Raw genomic sequence first — 17772 nt, forward strand, 5'->3', positions numbered from 1 at the left:
AGGAAAGACGGGTGTGTGGAAGGAGGGGTGTGTGGAAGGAAGGGTGTGTGGAAGTAGGGGTGTGCGGAAAGAAGGGTGTGTGAAAGTAGGGGTGTGCGGAAGGAAGGGTGTGTGGAAAGAAGGGTGTTTGGAAGGAGGGGTGTATGGAAAGAAGTGTGTGTGGAAGGAGGGGTGTACGGAAGGAAGGGTGTGTGGAAGTAGGGTTGCGCGGAAAGAAGGGTTCGTGGAAAGAGGGGTGTGCGGAAAGAAGGGTGTGTGGAAGTAAGGGTGTGCGGAAAGAAGGGTGTGTGGAAGTAGGGGTGTGCGGAAAGAAGGGTGTGTGGAAAGAAGGGTGTGTGGAAGGAGGGGTGTACGGAAGGAAGGGTGTGTGGAAGTAGGGGTGTGCAGAAAGAAGGGTGTGTGGAAGTAGGGGTATGCGGAAAGACGGGTGTGTGGAAGGAAAGGTGTGCGGAAAGAAGGGTGTGTGGAAGTAGGGGCGTGCGGAAGGAAGGATGTGTGGAAAAAACGAGTGTGTGGAAGGAGGGGTGTGTGGAAAGAAGGGTGTGTAGAAGGAAGGGTGTGCGGAAGTAGGGGTGTGTGGAAGGGGTGACCGGGAGGAAGGGGGGTCCGGGAGGAAGGGGTGTCCGGAAGACGGAATGGGTAATGAGTAATGAGTATAGGTGATGAGTCAGCACTACACGCCATGTTGTAGAACATGTGATGAGTCATAGCACTACACACCATTTAGTCACTGTAGATGATGAGTCGTGACATATGACCTATGCTCCCTGTTTGGAGGAGATTTATTACGTGGGCGGTGTTCACGCTTCACGACGTGGCTTCGGTAGACGTTCATGTCGCAGCTGTGTAGGTGAGAACATGTCGACGTGCTTATCAAGGCATATCGACCACCTCGGGACACAAGTACAATCTGTGTTACATCAAAGTATATGACGTATCTTGTATACAGCAGTGTAATAAATGAATGGAACTTAAAGTTAGTCATCGATTGTTTTTGTTCCCAAATTCTGTGTGCGTGCGGAACAACAAACGTGCAACACGGGGCTCCGAGGATGTCTGCAGCAGTTGGGAGATGAACCTTCCATCGCCATTATACCAGGACAAAATTAATTGCGAAGTATTTGGGCGAAGATACGAAGCCAAGCGGTATCGCTTGAATCGGTTGTTCATCCGAACTAGGGGGCACGGGTGGCCCAGTCGTCTAAGGCACCGCGATTCGCTGTGCAGAGTTGCGTCCCTTAGGCACGCCAGAAACCTGTGATTGTGGGTTCGAATCTCGGTTCGCCACGATTATGTTTCTAGGTTTGTCAGCACCATACCCGTACTCGTTGGTTTCGCCGAAGAGGTAAACGTCTGAGACCTGCATCACTTCGGGCTTTCCTCCCACATTAAGCTGACACGCCGTGATATAACTGGAATACTGTTAAACCCAACTCACTCACTCACTCACTCAACCACTCATCCACTCTTCCGGGAACACCAAAACAGTCTTTTACAAAATATGACGTTGCATTTGTTGCCCAGAAAGTCAGTATCCAGTTAACGGAGATTAGGATAAAAAAAAGTTCATAGAACCCGTCAATCAAGGCGAGAACTGCGATGTAACGAACCGGAATGAATGTGTCCGGGAGAAGGCGGCTGTTGCAGATTCTGAGGCAGATTCAAACATTAGTTCCCTGTGAACGGGAAGACATTGTTGGAAATATGCGAGTTAAAAATGAAACCCGAAGACATGAAATTTGTGGAATCCAGGCGAGCGGGCCAAAAAAGGTGAGCGAACTTGAACGTTTGCCGTTCATTCCTTCTCGGCCTTCAGTCTCAAAGTGTAGCTTTGATAATAAATGCTTCATTTCGCTTAATGACATGTGCATGGCTATACACGTGAGCGGAAAGGGAACTCCCTCGACGGTAATATTGGGACTACGACATTCCGTAGTAACCAAGTAGTCCCCTTCGGTGGGCGTGGCTTAATGTTTTACATAACACGTGACCAATTCAGGCTAATCAGAATACAGGAATTTCAATGAATGCAACGAAACTTTAATTATACAGCATTGGGAATTGCTAAAATGCATATGTACAAATATCGAAATATTATTACACAGGATCATTTAACCTTTACGTTAACAATACATTAACCCAGAAATTAGTGTGAAATCAACGAACAACCAACAAATGTTATATAATCAACAATTGTATTATTAAATGAACTCGGTTTACAAATTAATACAAATGACTGCACAACAATTGCGATGACAGTGTACAATAGAACGGTAGTACAATATTTTATGACAATATATAATATGATAGCAGTGGTCAGTATCATATATGGAAACAGTGGTGATAGCAAAAGTTCAGGGATAATAATATTCACCTATCCGAAACAGTGATCAAGCTTAAGAAAAAGGGTGATAAGTGATCTTCATACAAAAGTTGGTCTTGATATAATGGCAGATGAAATGTGAGATATCAAATGTGCGATGTCATGTGAGATGAGACAGATGGTCTAACCAGCTTCCTTAACTTTCAACACAGTTCCATACCAGTCTGGTGTCACAAGAACATTACATACGATTCCCTACGTTTCGATAACGCTTGACATCCATCCATGCTATTCCGGAAGTTTAAAGATAATTTGAGCATCTAAATATAATAACTTCCTCGCAACTGCTTATATTAAATAGAACTTCTGCCCTGACAACAATTCATTGTCCAAATACAATGCAATGATCTTCGTATGAATCTGATTCAACAAAAGTTGTTTAACAAGAAATTACACAGCCGTATACCATATCCATAAGGTCATAGATAATGTAAAATAACTGTTATTCACTTGGGGAGGATAATCCGTAATTCATCATAGGTCGTTGGTTATCCAAGTATTACACACACAAAGTAAGAACAGAAGGCTTCTGCATTTTACACAGTGAGGATAAGACGTCAATTGAATTAACAGTTGAAGGGTTGAATCTCACGTGGTCCCTACATCACTTGTTAATGACTAATCGACGCTAAGTTGGATCAATTCCTACATATTTGTGAACGGGAAGTGTATGAATCTATTGATAAATCCGACTGGCGACAAAACTGCGATGGCCTGAAAACGACAAATCTACATATACATGTATGTAACAGACACCCAGTACAGATAGGTACCGCGTTCTGGCAACAAGGAAAAGTGGACACGACATATGACAATATTACGTCACATACGAAGCCTCTGAGTTGATCCATACAATTTAACAGTCATTTTAATGATTTACCGTTAGTAAATCATTTCCCCGGATGGTTGTAATTGTATCCTGTTTATCGGGATAAGTGTTATTGACATCCAGCATCCATCAATGATATATGTTAGCATTGTGTGAGTGCCTCAATGTTCAATGGGTTCCACACGATCAATAGAACCAGCATACACTGGAAATAATGAGCCATCTCGCATTCCATTTCAGATTTTACTGCAGACAAGCTAAACAAAATGATTTAATAATGTATATCACAATACTATTTAAAAGGCACAAAGCTCCTGTAACCCCGATAACGGAGTGTAACAGTGTTAGAGTGTTACATGGCAACATTTTCAATTTAGCCGTAGACCCCGAAGGCTCGTGAAACGATAAGGTCCAGCGATCCCTATGTAAGTGACAAACTTTCAAGCCATTGTTATGACGCACTGAGTACACCACCGTTGGAGGGTGATGTGTACGAGACGGGTAACGCAGGCGATTTATGATGATATATGCGAGACACGTAGCGCAGGCGATGGGTAGTGATGTAAACGATACGGGTAGCACAGGCGATGGATGGTGATGTATACGAGACGGGTAGCGCAGGCGATGGATGGTGATGTATACGAGACGGGTAGTGCAGGCGATGGATGGTGATGTATACGAGACGGGTAGCACAGGCGATGGGTAGTGATGTATACGAGACGGGTAGCGCAGGCGATGGGTAGTGATGTAAACGATACGGGTAGCACAGGCGATGGATGGTGATGTATACGAGACGGGTAGCGCAGGCGATGGATGGTGATGTATACGAGACGGGTAGTGCAGGCGATGGATGGTGATGTATACGAGACGGGTAGCACAGGCGATGGATGGTGATGTATACGAGACGGGTAGCACAGGCGATGGATGGTGATGTATACGAGACGGGTAGTGCAGGCGATGGATGGTGATGTATACGAGACGGGTAGCACAGGCGATGGATGGTGATGTATACGAGACGGGTAGCACAGGCGATGGATGGTGATGTATACGAGACGGGTAATGCAGGCGATGGATGGTGATGTGTACGAGACGGGTAGCACAGGCGATGGATGGTGATGTATACGAGACGGGTAATGCAGGCGATGGATGGTGATGTATACGAGACGGGTAATGCAGGCGATGGATGGTGATGTATACGAGACGGGTAGCACAGGCGATGGATGGTGATGTATACGAGACGGGTAGCACAGGCGATGGATGGTGATGTATACGAGACGGGTAGCGCAGGCGATGGATGGTGATGTATACGAGACGGGTAGCGCAGGCGATGGATGGTGATGTATACGAGACGGGTAATGCAGGCGATGGATGGTGATGTATACGAGACGGGTAATGCAGGCGATGGATGGTGATGTATACGAGACGGGTAGCACAGGCGATGGATGGTGATGTATACGAGACGGGTAGCGCAGGCGATGGATGGTGATGTATACGAGACGGGTAATACAGGCGATGGATGGTGATGTATACGAGACGGGTAGCACAGGCAATGGATGGTGATGTACACGAGACGGGTAGCGCAGGCGATGGATGGTGATGTATAGGAGACGGGTAATGCAGGCGATGGATGGTGATGTATACGAGACGGGTAGCACAGGCGATGGATGGTGATGTATACGAGACGGGTAGCACAGGCGATGGATGGTGATGTATACGAGACGGGTAGCGCAGGCGATGGATGGTGATGTATACGAGACGGGTAGCGCAGGCGATGGATGGTGATGTATACGAGACGGGTAGCACAGGCGATGGATGGTGATGTATACGAGACGGGTAGCGCAGGCGATGGATGGTGATGTATACGAGACGGGTAGCACAGGCGATGGATGGTGATGTATACGAGACGGGTAGCGCAGGCGATGGATGGTGATGTATACGAGACGGGTAGCGCAGGCGATGGATGGTGATGTATACGAGACGGGTAGCACAGGCAATGGATGGTGATGTACACGAGACGGGTAGCGCAGGCGATGGGTAGTGATGTACACGAGACGGGTAGCGCAGGCGATGGGTAGTGATGTACACGAGACGGGTAATGCAGGCGATGGATGGTGATGTATACGAGACGGGTAATGCAGGCGATGGATGGTGATGTATACGAGACGGGTAATGCAGGCGATGGACGGTGATGTATACGAGACGGGTAAAGCAGGCGATGGATGGTGATGTATACAAGACGGGTAGCACAGGCGATATCACATGTATCATATCACGGAGTACCCCACAGAACGTAACGTGCACGTGACGTCTCAAGGAACATGGGGTTGCAATTTGACAGTACACGGTAATGAGCAGAGTGAAGTATCTTTGTTAGTAGTTGTTGGGGAGGTATTGCTATACCACTGCACGTGTGGTTGTTGGGGAGGTATTGCTATACCACTGCACGTGTAGTTGTTGGGGAGGTATTGCTATACCACTGCACGTGTAGTTGTTGGGGAGATATTGATATACCACTGCACGTGTAGTTGTTGGGGAGATATTGCTATACCACTGCACGTGTAGTTGTTGGGGAGGTATTGCTATACCACTGCACGTGTAGTTGTTGGGGAGGTATTGCTATACCACTGCACGTGTAGTTGTTGGGGAGATATTGCTATACCACTGCACGTGTAGTTGTTGGGGAGGTATTGCTATACCACTGCACGTGTAGTTGTTAGTGAGGTATTGCTGTACAACTGCACGCGTAGTTGTTGGGGAGGTATTGCTATACCACTGCACATGTAGTTGTAGGTGACGTGTTGCTGTACCGCTGCACGTGTAGTTGTTGGGGAGGTATTGCTATACCGCTACACATGTAGTTGTACTGTAGGTGACGTGTTGCTATACCACTGCATGTGAAGTTGTTGGGGAGGTATTGCTATACCACTCTATGTGTAGTTATTGGTGACGTATTGCTATACCACTGCACATGTAGTTATTGGTGACGTATTGCTTTACCACTGCACGTGTAGTTGTTGGAGAGGTATTGCTATACCACTGCACGTGTAGTTGTTGGGGAGGTATTGCTATACCACTGCACATGTAGTTATTGGTGACGTATTGCTTTACCACTGCACGTGTAGTTGTTGGAGAGGTATTGCTATACCACTGCACGTGTAGTTGTTGGGGAGGTATTGCTATACCACTGCACATGTAGTTATTGGTGACACAAAGTACCTTATCTAGACTACCAGTTGTCGGACTTTTATTTGGCTGAGCGGGTTAGATCGCTGACTTTGTGTACAGACAAAAAGGTGCCTCACTCTAGGAGTGTGAGTTCGAATCCCGATCGGACTCAACCCAAAAGAGTACGAGAATCTGTACTAAGAAACAGTGTTATCCCAAATATAACATTTGTTACATTTGACCACTTTCTAAATGGCATTGTGTGTTCATAATATTTTGTTATTACTGTAATTTGAAGTAAGCAAACATTAAAAAAACGATTTTGAGAATGCTTAGCTATGTTCAGGAATGTGCTACATTTTGTATATATTGTAGTTAATCCTTAGCTTTTACACACATCTAGATGAAACCTTGAGGTTTACATTTATGAATTTCAATTTACATGCCGACAATTATTTACAATAATGTTTTTTTCTAGAGACATGTGACCTATTATGATACACGATAAGTAAATCTATGTGGAGTTTTTGTTTTATTCATTAACCGACAACCTGATGTCTTGAATCGAGATAATGCAGTCCAAATAACCTTTATACGCTCGTGGGGAACAGAACGTCCGTTTAAAACCGGACTGAACTTGTTCAGGTCGATGGGGCTTACAGTTATGGAAAATCATAGGTGCCAAATTTAACAATAATATAAGCGTTGGCTTGAAATAAATATTAGTAAATAAATACATTAAAAAGACATACAGTCTTTGTAAGTATTTCAAAATTCAGAGAAGACTTTGATATATCGAATAAAAGCAAATAACCTCAAATTGAATTCTTTCTTTCTTTGACAAAGTAAATGTCAGAGTAACCAAAGTCTCATTGAGGACATTGACATGATCCTCATTGAAATGATATTTCTCAAGAACTAGCAAACCTCAAAAACCTGCTAACAGCACTGCCACACGCTGTCATCATATGTGCATCGACGCTGATTTTAGAGCTCAGCAGGGAAAAATAAATGAACCTCAGATACACGTATTGTTCCATGTATACATCATCTCCCAAGGATAAACGAAAGAGCATATTGAAGTGTGGTAATCTTGTGAAGTTCCGAGGATGTAAACCTAAGGAGACACCTGCTGTCAATTTCACACGAAACATCACACTCCAAATGTGTATATGCAGCATGGTGTGTCTCTAGTTTAGGCAATACTGACAGCCATAGTAATTCATCCGACGTTGCCCATGCAGCTGTCCACCAATAGCAAACATGTTGTAGCAGTTGAAGGAAGGCTAATTTGCTACTACCACATCCATCAATGCCTAGCCGATAGAGATGTCTAGCTTCCATGAGGTGTGATTCAAACATATTGTCAATGTAATCAGTTGTGTACCAGCATCTCTACTGGTCATTAGTCCTGTTCTAAATACAACTGAGTGGCTCACAATTCGTTCAAGTGTTGTTGCGTCAAGATTCAGTTCACCAGACCAACTGCAATATCTCCACAGAACAGATAACTAACGTTATGCCAATCAAACAGTTCAAAGAATAATAACAAAACATCACGCCAATCAAAAACTTATCAAATAGTTTCACAGAAGTTTCAAGAGAGTGCAACTCTTGTTGACACAAGAAACAGATCCATATGTAAAAGCCAAAATAATATCCTACCTGGTTGGAACTTGGGACTAAAACCTCCAATAAGACACGAACACATAAGTCCCCGGCATGTGATCCATTAAACTTGAACTGAATATTATTGCAGGGCGAAACAACATGAAACTGTTGTAGAAAACTTCACATAAAAGAGAAACAATTCACAATAAAAACCGCTTTACCATCACTTCACCATAAAAGTGTCAAGTTGTTCAAGTGTAATGCGACATCTGGCTTTAAATTTGTGTTACGTACTCTAAAACCGAATTGTTATTTTTCATGTATAGCGTAGAGACGATATAACCTACTTTTGGCACCATCTTGTTTTTAAATAAATCTTGCATGTTTTGTTATTTTTACTTCAATACCCAACAGTTTCACTTAAACTTGAATATGTGTGCGCAAGATGTTGTCAACAACACATACTCCTCTGTGAAAAAATGAACCACAGTGCCAGCAAATAAAAACTGACTTGCACTGACTCTGGCGCTTCTACTGACCATGTCACTTGTACTGACCGTGTCACTTGTACTGACCGTGTCAATTGTACTGACCGTGTCACTTGTACTGACCGTGTCACTTGTACTGACCGTGTCACTTGTACTGACCATGTCACGTATACTGACCGTGTCACGTATACTGACCGTGTCACTTGTACTGATCGTGTCACTTGTACTGACCGTGTCACTTGTACTGACCGTGTCACTTTTCCTGACCAAGGCGCTTGTTCTGACTAAGGCGCTTGTACTGACCGTGTCACTTGTACTGACCAAGGCGCTTGTTCTGACCATGGCGCTTGTACTGGCCATGTCACTTGTACTGACCAAGGCGCTTGTTCTGACTAAGGCGCTTGTACTGACCGTGTCACTTGTACTGACCAAGGCGCTTGTTCTGACCATGGCGCTTGTACTGACCGTGTCACTTGTACTGACCAAGGTGCTTGTACTGACCGTGTCACTTGTACTGACCAGGGCGTTTGTTCTGACCAAGGCGCTTGTACTGACCCTGCCACTTGTACTGACCAAGGCGCTTGTTCTGACCAAGGCGCTTGTACTGACAGTGTCGCTTGTTCTGACGGTGTCACTTGTACTGACCAAGGCGCTTGTTCTGAACATGGCGCTTGTACTGACCGTGTCACTTGTAATGACCAAGGCGCTTGTACTGAGCATGTCACTTGTACTGATCATGTCACTTGCACTGACAAAGGCGCTTGTTCTGACCATGTCACTTGTTCTGACCGTGTCACTTGTACTGACCAAGGTGCTTGTACTGAGCATGTCACTTGTATTGACCATGTCACTTGTACTCACCATGTCACTTGTACTGACCATGTCGCTTGTACTGACCATGTCACTTGTATTGACCATGTCACTTGTACTCACCATGTCACTTGTACTGACCATGTCACTTGTACTCACCATGTCACTTGTACTGACCATGTCGCTTGTACTGACCATGTCACTTGTATTGACCATGTCACTTGTACTCACCATGTCACTTGTACTGACCATGTCACTTGTACTCACCATGTCAATTGTACTGACCATGTCACGTATACTGACCGTGTCACTTGTACTGACCGTGTCGCTTGTACTGACCAAGGCGTTTGTTCTGACCATGTCACTTGTACTGACCATGTCACTTGTACTGACCATGACTGTTCTCACACAACTAAATCCATAACAAGTATAATTTATATTATACGATAAATTACTAATGCATATTCTTAAAAACTGCAAACAGTTTTTCCTTAAATCTCACATTTTTTTTATAACGAAAACATCAGAGAGTGTCCCAATTTAATTTCCGCCTTGTAGTCCCTTTCTCCTCGTGCATGTTTTCCAAATAACAATGAATAGGGGTCATGGTTGGGAATAGTGATGTCTGAAGGATCCCATTGGCTGAAGAGCTGAACAAAATCAAATCAAATTTCGAGCTATAAACGTTAAGGAGAGATTTCCCCGGCATCAGTTTCACGGACCTGCATGAAAGAGGTCACAATTATACTTGAACCTGAACGTTTCCACTACGAATGAGTTAACGAAATACACACTGTTGGCGGGTAATTTGCCTTTAAGACTATCCGAAGATTCTAAAAAATGGTGATATGTAAATCGCTTCTCGTGTCATAGGATCTCTTCCGCATTAGTCTAGACTTGAGGTGGTGTTCAAGAATCCGGACTACACATTCATGGAAATCACTCGCGCTCAATTTCTGCCCCAAGGTACATGCCCCGCGCCCTGCCAAAACACCAAGTAATTCACAATCAATTGATCTTGTCATGCATCCTGTAGCCTAGCGGTGTCACTGGAAAAGGCCTGAATTTGTAAAAGAAGCGTCGTCAGCATGGCAATGCGATGACGGACTGCTCACCGCCACTGCCACAATCACAGCATGATCCGTTTTCATACATGACCTTTAGTTGCACGTCCTAAAATAATGAAATTCTTTGTTGATTCAAAGGCAATGGACAAGCACATAGTGTTGATGCCCCTTTGCCATACAGGCGAATTATTGAATAATGACACGGTATCAAGTCTTTGAAGGGCATCTTGAAGTGATACACATAAGGAAGAGAATTTATGGATGTCAACTGCTTTATATGTTGTGTTCCTCATAAGAAAGAAGTTGACATCCATAAATTCTCTTCCCTAATGACATGGTTGGGAAAATTTATTGATAAAAACTTCTTTATTTACTGCAAAGGCGACGTTTCAGTATAGATCCTTATACCGTTGACAAGCAAGGCTGAATAATGAACATGGTACAGAATGTTAATCATCCACCTACTATATATTCTGTTCCATGTTCATTTTTCAGCCTTGCTTGACAACGGTATAAGGATAAATACCGCAATGTCGCCTTTACAGGAAATAAAGAAGTTGCTATCCTCAAATTGTATCTACTTTGTCATCCGTCAACTTCCAAGTAATGCCTATCAAACAATTTATTGAATAATGCTTCCGATATCGTCGATAATTCAAGACAGGTGTGTGGAAAATGAGATAGATTAATGGATTGTAAGAGCAATACCTGGGCGGACGCGGGGCCTGGACAGGTGTATCAATTATTACCTGGCTGGAGGTGTGAATGGATGGAAGGGGTGACCAAGTGCGTTGGTGCTGATCTGGGAATGGATTGATGGAGGTACGTGAGCGTCTGTTAATGGGACAAAGAGGCTTGTGTAACCTGCAAGGGCATGACGCGTGGAGATTTGCGTGTGCACTCGGTGCTTCACTATGATAACGAGATATGCCATGAGGTTAACAACGTCGTGACCCTAAAACTCATGCCCGACGTTTCACTACAGGAAATACTCACGGTTGTTTTAATTATTAAAATAGACTTTGATTTCTTGAATTTTAGAAAATGTTTGTCACTGTCACACGGGCATTCTCATTAATTATTTTCAAGCAAACCCGAATGCATACAAATAGTTACATTACAGTAGAGACAACATATCTGTACACGGTCTGTAACTGAATCATCATATACAGTTACTTTAGAAAAATCTTACGAGTTGAAGAGATTTGTGAAATGGAACAGATTCTGAAAAGGGAGTTAAACATGGTTATAAAACACTAATAGTTGGAGAAGTTACCTCCCCTTCCGGAAGTTCTGCCAATATTATTCCTAAACAAAGGCGGTCAGTTTGCAAGCTGAAAATTAACAAGAAGAGTACAGTTGAAGAGGTTTGTTCTGTTTAAAAAACAGAATAGTTTTGCGTCTAACAGTATCGTCCAGATCGTTGAAGTTAAGTATAATAGTACATTAAATCTAGGTTTTCCGACAGATCTGCCTTGCTCGTTGTGATCGCTGCCTCCACAAACAATGTTTTTAACACGTCAAACAACCTCGATTACCTTGTCATGGCGTTAGGGCACTGGAGAGAAACAGATTTCATATGATATTTATTGTCAGTTTACAACTTAGGCTGCTTAAAGTGAGTGGATTGGTTTAATTAGCATTTCTTTATTTAACCCTTTATCCCCTATAGGGTTTCACGTGGCGTCTTCCACTGTATCGATACTTCAACGAACTCATGCTTCAGATCATCGGGGATCAGATTTACTCATGCGTTTATAGACCATCTGGGAATAGTTTAGTTTAGAAATTCGATTATGTTGGTCTAAACCATCATTATATAGACAAATGTTCTGTTACCCGAGCAACAACCAGAAACAAGTGAAGGTGTCTGACTGTACCTCCTTACTGGAGGTATTGGTTGTTCAACAGAATTTGAGCCGGGGTAGAATAGGTATTCAGCAACCCATGCTTGCCGTATAAGACGACTGTGTTTGTCGTAAGAGGCGATTAACGGGATCGGGTGGTCAGGCTCGCTGACCTGGTTGATGCATGTCATCGTATCCCAAATGAGTAGATCGATCCTTATAATGTTAATCACTGGATTGTCTGGTCAAGACACGATTATTTACAGACCGCCGTCATAAAGCTGGACTATTGCTGATTGTGGCGTTAAGCAACAAATAAACATACAAATCCACAAAATGTAATCGATATACCTGGACAATACTCGGGTACAAATCTCAACCACGTTCACATCATTAACTTGTTCGCAGTTAAACACAATCCGAAATCTACACGCGTCAGCATTATGGGACACGTAACCCGCTTCAGTTTGTGTTCAGACCTAAACAGAGTTTTAGAGATTGTGTACAACGGAAGTATGTCAACGAAACGTTTGCGGAACTAACACACATTTCCACGCGACGAGTAAGGTCGTCTTCTTCCTTTTTGCCTACTCCGATTTGAAAGGCTAATGGGAAAGAAGAACGTCGATCTCCCATGCATGAGCACTGCTGGGGTCATTATGAAGCAAAAGATTAAGCATGTGCTAATGTAGGCATACGAGAAGGATTTATCGGAAGTGGGCGACTAATGGTTAGGAAAACTGTGGCACGTTGTTAGTTTCTCTTTTTCGACAGGCACATCTACATGCTCTTTAGCATCTACAGGTTCTTCACAGACCATCCATTCCGTGGATAGAAAAGAGCCTCCTGGTGGTCGTACATGCTCTTATACCCATGGGCAAGAGTCTAGAACACTGCGGTAGAACATCTTCAGCGCTGTGTTCGCTTGGCCCTACATCATTACCGCAAAGAAAAGATGGGATTAAGCGTCATTATACGTAATTCATGGGGGTGTACTCTATCGATGTGACGACCCTAATGAGGCCATCACTGCGTAATAATAAAATTGCACCATGTGTGAATATTACTGATAGATTCTTAGTTATCAGATTGTTGGTTCTAAAAACTTTTAGTCTCCGCAGTAACGTCACAATTATTTAATAACTTGTTCACAACTCCATCATTACGCATCAGAATGATTGCAATGGGTTAATGACGCTTGGAGGACCATTCACGTCATACACAGGAGGTCATAACACAGCGGGACGTGGGTCTAGTGGTGTTGAAAGCTACTACTGTGGGTTTAGTGCTGTTGAAGGCTACTGCGGTGGATCTAGTGCTGTTAAAGCTCCTACTGTGGGTCTAGTGATGTTGAAGGCTACTGCGGTGGATCTAGTGCTGTTGAAGGCTTCTACTGTGGGTTTAGTGCTGTTGAAGGCTACTACTGTGGGTCTAGTGCTGTTGAAGGCTACTACTGTGGGTCTAGTGCTGCTGAAAGATACTACTGTGGAACTAGTTCTGTTGAAGGCAACTGCGGTGAGGCTTTGCTGTTGATGGCTACTACTGTGGGTCTAGTGCCGTTGAAGGCTACTACTGGGGGCCAGTGCTGTTGAAGGCTACTTCTTTGGGTCTAGTGCCGTTGAAGGCTACTACTGTGGGTCTAGTGCTGTTGAAGGCTACTAATGTGGGTCTAGTGCTGTTGAAGGCTACTGCGGTTGATCTAGTGCTGTTGAAAGCTACTACTGTGGGTCTAGTGATGTTGAAGGCTACTGCGCTGGATCTAGTGCTGTTGAAAGCCTCTACTGTGGGTCTAGTGCTGTTGAAGTCTACTACTGTGGGTCTAGTGCTGTTGAAGGCTACTGTGTCGGGTCTAGTGGTGTTGAAAGCTACTACTGTGGGTCTAGTGATGTTGAAGGCTACTGCGGTGGATCTAGTGCTGTTGAAAGCTACTACTGTGGGTCTAGTGCTGTTGAAGGCTACTACTGTGGGTCTAGTGCTGTTGAAGGCTACTACTGTGGGTCTAGTGCTGTTGAAGGCTACTGTGTCGGGTCTAGTGGTGTTGAAAGCTACTACTGTGGGTCTAGTGATGTTGAAGGCTACTGCGGTGGATCCAGTGCTGTTGAAAGCTACTACTGTGGGTCTAGTGCTGTTGAAGGCTACTAATGTGGGTCTAGTGCTGTTGAAGGCTACTACTGTGGGTCTAGTGCTGTTGAAGGCTACTACTGTGGGTCTAGTGCTGTTGAAGGATACTACTGTGGAACTAGTTCTGTTGAAGGCAACTGCGGTGAGGCTTTGCTGTTGAAGGCAACTGCGGTGAGGCTTTGCTGTTGAAGGCTACTACTGTGGGTCTAGTGCTGTTGAAGGCTACTACTGTGGGTCTAGTGCTGTTGAAGGGGCTACTACTGTGGGTATAGTGCTGTTGAAGGGTACTAGTGTGGGTCCAGTGCTGTTGAAAGGTACTATTGTGCGTCTAGTGCTGCTAAAGGCAACTGCGGTTGGTCTAGTGCTGTTGAAGGCAACTGTTGTGGGTCTTGTGCCGTTGAAGGCTACTACTTTGGGTCCAGTGCTGTTGAAGGCTACTACTGTGGGTGTAGTGCTGTTGAAGGCTACTACTGTGGATGTAGTGCTGTTGAAGGCTACTACTGTGGGTCTAGTGCTGTTGAAAGCTACTACTATGGGTCGAGTGCTGTTGAACGAAGGGTCGTGATGTTATATGGCAGTGTATTTTATTGTTGAAGAATGATTGTAACTATATTACATTGTTTCTGTTGAGATTCGGTAGAAGATCATTGCTGTATTTGGACAGTGATTAGTTGCCATAAATGTAGTACTGTTTTATGTAAGCAGTTTTGAGGTAATCACTATGTTTAGATACTTGTGTCATTTGTAAACTTCCGGTACACCGTGGACTGCGGTAGAATTTAATAGAAACATATAGAATAGTCTATGCTTTTGATGGCAATGTGTGAAAATTTCCAGTAGCTAGTTAGACTGCATATGAGCGGACAAGAGCGTGCCTCTCGTATATCTTACACATCTCGTATCTCTCACACGTTTCGTCTCCCACACTTCGTATGAAGATCACTGAAATGCCTGGATTCCCTGCCTGGTCAAGCTCGGAAGCTTCATCCCTGTGTCCTCTCACTGAATATGTATTATTGACACTGCCTTTTGCTATCATTGAATATTGCACTGGCACTCTAGTGTGTGCTGTCATTGTAATTGCTGTGCTGTCATTTGTATGGACTAATTTTGCAACACAATTTTGTATTGTATACCCCACTTGTTCTTTTACGTACAGATATCAAGGATAACATAGTGTTTCAATTTGGGACTCGACACGTAACAATGATCCATAAACGACTCTAGTATACGGAGATGTATTTGGAGTGAAATGTTTGCCACAACATCCATGTCTTTGCGAATACTCTCCGGTATTTTATTAAAAGGTAACCAAACGAACCTTACTCTGCAAGCTTGTGTGTTAATATATTGAATTCAGATTGTGCATGAGTACCGAGCACGGATAACGTAATAATAAGCTACGAAATAGATACCAGTATCCATCGGCTTCCAATTTCAGTTATCATTTATTTAAAATGCACCACTGACGTCTGCCTAATTAATGTCTTTCCCTCCGCGAGAAAACATATCAACAGATTTATGTTGCCCTGTCACCGCAATATTCCATATTATATCCAATTATCATTTTTGCCATTTGTACAAATGAAATTGGGTACGGACTGTAAAACCCAAGAGCTCTCTCCTGTCACTTATCCTTTCGGTCTTTTCTGGTGTAAAGTCCAATTGCTTGTCAGCATGTCATCTGCAGTTGGAGTCTTGAATGTTTCCCATTTCACCCACGGGCTTACAGAGATCTAACATTCACACCAACGATGGTGTACGTTTTAGCGCCAAAGTCACGTTTTCAAGGAACATATTCAATTAATCTTCTTCTGCATGTTTCATATATACACGTGGGCATTAATTAGGCACCACCTGATAAAAATCCAATTCCGAAACATAAAGACAAACCCTGATCTGAACACAACAGATCGCCTTTGGGATTACCCTGTGAGAGTTAAAGACCCTCCAGTTCAAAATCTGAATGAACTGACCCAGATACTGCGGCGGGAATAGCAGATGGTCTCAATGTTGAAAATCAGACGTCTGATCAGCACCATGAGCAGACACCTTGCCACTGTCAGCCATGAGGGGGATACAGGCAGACACTGATTGCAGGGGTTTCCGCTGCATGATGTGACAGTCAGATTCGTGGTGTGGGCTGGGATACATTTCAGTGTTGTTACAATGGACGTTTTTGGATGTCTTCCAATAAAGCCAATAAATCATTACCGATGGTAGTGTCAGGCGTGTTTCCAGCAATGAACAATGTTGCACATAACCGAACACGTGGACGGTGCTTAATTAATGTCCATGTGTATATACAGCAACTAATATGAAGCTTGGTAGATGGCGTACCTTTAACCTGCATAATATATAATCCTATGTTTGGCCTGATTCAGATAGTTTGCTGTCACCGTCGACATGCTCTCAATTTGGGGAGAAATGCCTCACGCAAGATTTAAACAAAACCAACATTGATTTGGAGGAGCATGGTTTGGAAGTGACACCATGATGACGCCATGCCGCCATGATGACGAGGTGACGCCATGTTGACGAGGTGTCCAAGCATACTAACCTTAGATAATATTGGAAACTAAAATCGTTCAACTGCATTCCATGGACTCGATTAACGACATACCATCCTAAATGCATCAGCTCAGCAAGTCACTGTTATAGTTTCCAAACGTTTGAATCTTCTGACGAAATGCAAATACCATGAAGCCAAACTGCTTTACGGTACCAGGACTCATCAACACACTTGAAATACATGATTCCACAATCCAGTGTTATCACCCTATGCATGCTAAACAGCAGTATGTGACACATAGCCATAGGTTAAACTCATATCGTCAACCCCGCACTAAGGGAATAATCACCGACACTTTCTTTGTGACGCAGCAGTCAGAGGGACCCAAACTTGTCTCTGCGGCGCCGGAAAATGTTTCTGGTATCGGATTCATTGACTTGAAGGAGAAGATACATCGATGACTACTGTCATACACACGCCATGTCCTCCTCACATAACACCCTGCATTACACACACAATAAAGGGATTTATTCGTGTCTTGACCTTCCGTCTCATTGTCAACAAACACAACGGCCACAAGGAGAACGACAACTACCAACTATCTGCTACCATTGCACATTTATTTTGTAATTATTCCACATTACGTAAAAGGTTTACAGCTTATAGTTTAATGGTTTATGGTGTGTTGTGTCAGGTTGTGATATGGAACATTGTCTATCTCCATCACCGGATATATCCTGTGGTCATACCGAACGTTATCCATCTCCAACACCTAAAATATCTTGTAGTCATATAGGACGTTAACTATTAACATCACGCAATATATTATGTGGCAATACAGAAGGTTATCTATCTCCATCACACAATATATCATGTGGTAATACAGAACGTTATCTATCTTCATTACGGGATATATCATGTGGTAATACAGAACCTTAT

General features: G+C 43.6%; 2 protein-coding genes across 2 annotated transcripts in view; one reads left to right on the forward strand and one right to left on the reverse strand.

Annotated features, from left to right (window-relative positions):
• LOC124136805 (nociceptin receptor-like) overlaps positions 1-17772 on the reverse strand; it is a 65115-nt gene that overhangs the window by 43069 nt on the left and 4274 nt on the right. The window lies entirely within an intron of this gene.
• Positions 13392-14886, forward strand: LOC125371763. The gene is made up of 3 exons (XM_048380483.1): positions 13392-13715; positions 13885-14463; positions 14605-14886. Exons 1-3 carry the CDS (start codon positions 13392-13394, stop codon positions 14884-14886), a joined length of 1185 nt encoding a protein of 394 aa, XP_048236440.1.

The sequence above is a fragment of the Haliotis rufescens genome, unplaced genomic scaffold (genome assembly GCF_023055435.1).
Source record: "Haliotis rufescens isolate VD_foot unplaced genomic scaffold, xgHalRufe1.0.p SCAF_31, whole genome shotgun sequence".
Taxonomy (NCBI): domain Eukaryota; kingdom Metazoa; phylum Mollusca; class Gastropoda; order Lepetellida; family Haliotidae; genus Haliotis; species Haliotis rufescens.